At 36.4% G+C, this 5,310-nt stretch overlaps 1 protein-coding gene across 1 annotated transcript; it reads left to right on the top strand.

The window, feature by feature from the left end:
* Positions 1 to 296: 296 nt before the first annotated feature.
* On the top strand, positions 297 to 4,590 carry LOC132564695 (monocarboxylate transporter 12-like). Its single transcript, XM_060229327.1, is given in 3 exon segments — positions 297 to 325; positions 327 to 1,798; positions 2,083 to 4,590. Coding segments are annotated over 3 exon segments (1,641 nt in total). The 3' UTR covers positions 2,223 to 4,590.
* The last annotated feature ends 720 nt before the right edge of the window (positions 4,591 to 5,310 follow it).

The following is a 5,310-nucleotide window of genomic DNA, read 5'->3' on the forward strand; positions in this document are numbered from 1 at the left end:
CGAGTAACAAACTAGCTGTAAAAATTGTCAGAAATTGTGTAGACAGCTAGTTAATGGACGAGATAAGATTGCAGATTGTGGTATCTCACTGATCTACATGCTTGTCAGTTTTGGTAGAATGTTTTTTATCTCGAGCTTTCCCTAGTACAGGATCGCGGGATCAATCTTATTATTATTATTATGTGTATTATATAAGGATGCACACTGAGACTATAGTTATTTACAATGTGATTAAGCAACACATTTTAAATATTTCAGAAGGCAAACACTCTAAACGATGAACGCCCTTTACAATGATGGTTCAATCCGACTCGCAGCCGAAGTTTAAGGATGGGATATAAGAACGAGAATTCAGAAGAAACCGAGAATGACGATATCATTAAGCCACCTGACGGAGGATGGGGCTGGTTTGTTGTGCTTGGTGCTTTTATTATCAATGTGATTACCGACGGTTGCTCTTACTCGTTTGGAGTACTGTTTACGAACCTTATTGAGTACTTCGAAGAAAGCAGAAGTAAGACAGCATGGATCGGTTCAGTCTTTTGTGCAGTTCCTCTACTCTGTGGACCTTTAGCCAGTTTTGTAACGAACAGAATTGGCTATAGAAAAGCCACTATACTCGGAGGTGTAATAACTACAGCCGGTTTTGTTTGTAGTTGTTTCGTGAATTCAATAGAATCTCTATGCATTACATATGGAGCTATTGCAGGCCTCGGTATATCGCTTCCGTACCTCAACTCTATTGTCGTCGTGGCAGAGTACTTTGAAAACAAACGTGCTCTGGTGACCGGCCTGTCCGAGTGTGGTGCTGGCATAGGTACGTTGCTATTTGCACCGATGTTGGAGCGTTTGATCTCAGAGTATGGATGGAGAGGAGCGGTTCTTATAATGGGGGGACTAGCGGGAAACATTGTTGTTTGTGGGGCACTCTTTAGACCACTTCGTGTCGTAGATTCCGACCAAAAGACATTGCCAAGTAGTCAAGAGCCATTCATTACAAACAATTCACTGGATCGGTATTCCAGTGGTACCCCAACAGAATTTAAGGTTTTAAGGGCAACAAGGGGAGATATTCCCGAATGTAGTGATTGGACATCAGATTCAGCCTCAAGTTGTTCATGTGAACGAGAGTCTTCACATGACGATAATGTATGCAGAACAAGTCAGCTATCAATAAAAGTTGTTAACTTACCGGAGAATCCATCATTGATAGGAGGAAGCATTGCTTCCTTACCTCAAGTGATACGTGCATCCAAGAGTTGCCCCGAGGTCCGGGAAAACATCAAACTTAAGTACCAAACCAAGTCAAAGATTGCTTGTCCTAAGTCGATCGTCGATTTGAGTGTTCTAGGAAATCCAGCTTTTCTTATTTTTGCATTTTCCAACTTCATTTTATATTTCTGGTATGACGTCCCATACGTGTTTACAGTGGACAGAGCCAAAGAGATGGGTATTAACAAGAGGGATGCCTCTTTAATGGTAGCCATCATAGGCATTCTACATACTATAGGTAACATACTGTACGGCTATCTGGGCGATAGACAGTGGATGAACAGATCTTATTTATATTGTGTATCAATGATTCTTTGTGGTGCTACCTTGGCCATTGTTCCAGTTTTCACGACGTTCGTTCCGTCGACTATCGTCGCTGGTATGTTCGGACTATTGTCTGCTGCAGCGGAGGCCCTGTGCTCTGTCATCATCGTGGACATACTAGGTATAGACAAACTCACTGATGCCTTTGGTATTATGATGTTTCTGCAGGGCACAGCAAACCTGATGGGACCACCGTTTGCAGGTAAACCTTTCATTAATTTGTTACTGTATTTCATGTTTTATTATGTCATCAATTAAGACTAATTGAGCCTCCTTAACAATTAGTGTTTATCATTTAATATCATTATTAATGTAGCAGGCATTTGCTGTCATTTCTTAATACTACAATTACTACATGCGTATGTTAATAACAAACTGATCAATATTATAACTTCGGGCGATGAGCAATACATTTATTCCTTTTTCTGTAAAAGCGACGTTAATCGGTATGTAATATTACTGTACTTTAATGTTTTCTATCCACAGGGTGGCTTTATGATGTCTACAGAACCTATGACAAGACATTCTGGTCGGCCGGAATTTGTATCATTGTGGCTGGCTGTGTCTTTGTCGTTGTACCAATGTGGAAGCGGTGCAGAAAGTCGAAATTTTTCATATTTTTATGAACAGAACTGTACGATATATCAATTTTGCAGTAATTGTCTTGCCAAATCCATATTTATATATCATTATGTCGCTGGCGATGCTATATTTTTGCTTGGTTCAGTAAATATAAATGAACCAGTGTTCACATTCCATAACCAGTTATCAATATGTTTTATGTAAATGATGAGTAATGCTTGTAGTTTCGGATAGATAACGAATTTAGGAGTGATTGAGTCAAACATATCGAAGTAATGTTTCACACGAAAGTGATACCAAGTATAGGTTTGTCAATGTCAGGCATGCATGAGTATCATAATGTCCTTGGGAAGAAAGTACACCTATCACAATACCTGATCTATTTATCAATCACACTTTCCGTTATCAGTGGCTTAATTCATAATAAATCTAGGTAGATATTATAAAAAATACTGTATAGTAATGTAACACTAGTATATGCCAAAACCAAACTACCGCGCGGTCAGAGAGAACTTGTTTTAAATACGACAGAGGTTCGGTCCTAGCGGAAACATTGTAACAACAATTTCAGCTACATTATATTAATTTTGCATTTATACAGAAGTAAATATCGTAACATAGTGTAAGTAAATTGTGCTAGCGTACTTTTTATGTTTGCTTGCAAAGCTTAGTCATTAACAACGATTACTAATTAATATGTAATTTCGGCGTTATTGTAGGATTTGGTCAATTTCATGTTATTTTACAATGAGGTTTTATATGTTTCAATTCAACTTTAGCAAATATATTACCAATTTTGGAGTTGTTTTATGAAAATACATGAAAAAATATGGAGTTGCTTTATATATGCTGTTTTTCTATGTAACTAAGGTAAGATTTGTCACACAATGTAGGCCATGTTGCTTTGGTATGTTATAGAAAAATAAAAGATCACGGTAAATACAAACATTTTTGACATGTAATACCAGGTCAGATTCATAGATGATAGATGTATTGTGATTTCACTCGCAGTGGAATGAAGGGTATAATGTGCATTGTGTAAATGTACAAAGGATTGATGTGTACGAGTTTATTTTAGAAAAAGACTCAGTGTGCGCTTCCCTCCAAGCCTACAAGGGTGATTGATATATGCTATGAACTGGTTAATAGTATAAGTCAAACATATTGTGTTTTCTACACTCTGTAAATCGGTGCTCCAGTAACACGAAGAGTCCAGCCTTTAAGTAAGGCTAGGTCATGAAGTACATGTCGGTCTACTCGTTCCTCAGATCGTTTGTGGACGATGATTTATTGGTCTTTATTTATTCACTGAAATACTCCGTTTTAAATGCACAATCTACAAACATGGTTGTCTTGGGTTAAAGTAGATAAGGCACTGACTGTTATTAGAAATTTAAAGAAATAAATCAATTGTTGTCTGTTAACTTGGATCTCCTAACTCTGGCCAAGTATCTATATTTTATGTAATAAAGATCACAAGCTGGTACTTCATTTCAAGTTGTAATCTAGTTTTATATAACACACAATCATTTTAAAGGTAAGTACACAGCTATTGTAATAAAAAAACAAGCAATACATGTATATATATTTTGCTACGATATCTGTCCTATCATTTTGGTATATATAGTCTGCTACGATATCTGTCCTATCATCTTGGTATACATGGTCTGCTACGATATCTGTCCTATCATCTTGGTATATATAGTCTGCTACGATATCTGTCATATCATCTTGGTATACATGGTCTGCTACGATATCTGTCCTACCATCTTGTTATATACACTCTGCTACGATATCTGTCCTACCATCTTGTTATATACACTTTGCTACGATGTCTGTCATACAGTCTGCTACGATGTCTGTCTTATTATCTTGGTATATATAGTCTGCTACGATGTCTGTCTTATTATCTTGGTATATACAGTCTGCTACGATGTCTGTCTTATTATCTTGGTATATATAGTCTGCTACGATGTCTGTCCTATCATCTTGGTATATATAGTCTGCTACGATATCTGTCCTATCACCTTGGTATATATAGTCTGCTACGATGTCTGTCCTATCATCTTGGTATATGTTTTCTGCTACGATGTCTGTCCTTCCATCTTGTTATATATAGTCTGCTTCGATATCTGTCCTATCGTCTTGGTATACATGGTCTTCTACGATGTCTGTTCTACCATCTTGGTATATATAGTCTGCCACGATGTCTGTCCTACCATCTTGGTATATATAGTCTGCTACGATGTCTGTCCTATCATCTTGTTATATTTTAATTTGCTGAATCATAACTCCTTGTTCTATTGCAGTAATATTTCTCAAAGCCACCATGGATGAGTATTATATGTATACTCTAATCTTATAACTACGCCCGGAATTTTTTGTTTTTATTTCTTTTGTTTGTTTCATGTGTTAAACGGTTATTTTAAATTAATTGTTAGATACATAACAATATTTTAATAAAGTATAGAATTTCGTTATGAATTATCCTTTTTATTTCATATTTTACCTGTCTTTAGTAATTTATGATTTGTGGTCAGTAATGATATATTATGATACATAACAAACTTACATAATTACCCGTTATTGTAACCGATATGTTTCCTGTATTTGAGATACGGTACATAATGGACATTACAACATTAGTCCAGTAGTCACCATTTAACGTGACAATCAGTTTATCATCATGTGACATTACAACATTAGTCCAGTAGTCACCATTTAACGTGACAATCAGTTTATCATCATGTGACATTACAACATTAGTCCGGTAGTCACCATTTAACGTGACAATCAGTTTATCATCATGTGACATTACAACATTAGTCCAGTAGTCACCATTTAACGTGACAATCAGTTTATCATCATGTGACATTACAACATTAGTCCGGTAGTCACCATTTAACGTGACAATCAGTTTATCATCATGTGACATTACAACATTAGTCCAGTAGTCACCATTTAACGTGACAATCAGTTTATCATCATGTGACATTACAACATTAGTCCAGTAGTCACCATTTAACGTGACAATCAGTTTATCATCATGTGAATATTGTAACCTGAAGATAACCCGTTGCTTTTCCTCAGTTATCTCTGGGTTTGAAGACGTTCGGCAATAATCATCACTGA

This window comes from Ylistrum balloti, unplaced genomic scaffold (genome assembly GCF_031769215.1).
Source record: "Ylistrum balloti isolate Yb309-2 unplaced genomic scaffold, AGI_CSIRO_Ybal_v1 Utg372540, whole genome shotgun sequence".
Classification (NCBI taxonomy): Eukaryota; Metazoa; Mollusca; class Bivalvia; order Pectinida; family Pectinidae; genus Ylistrum; species Ylistrum balloti.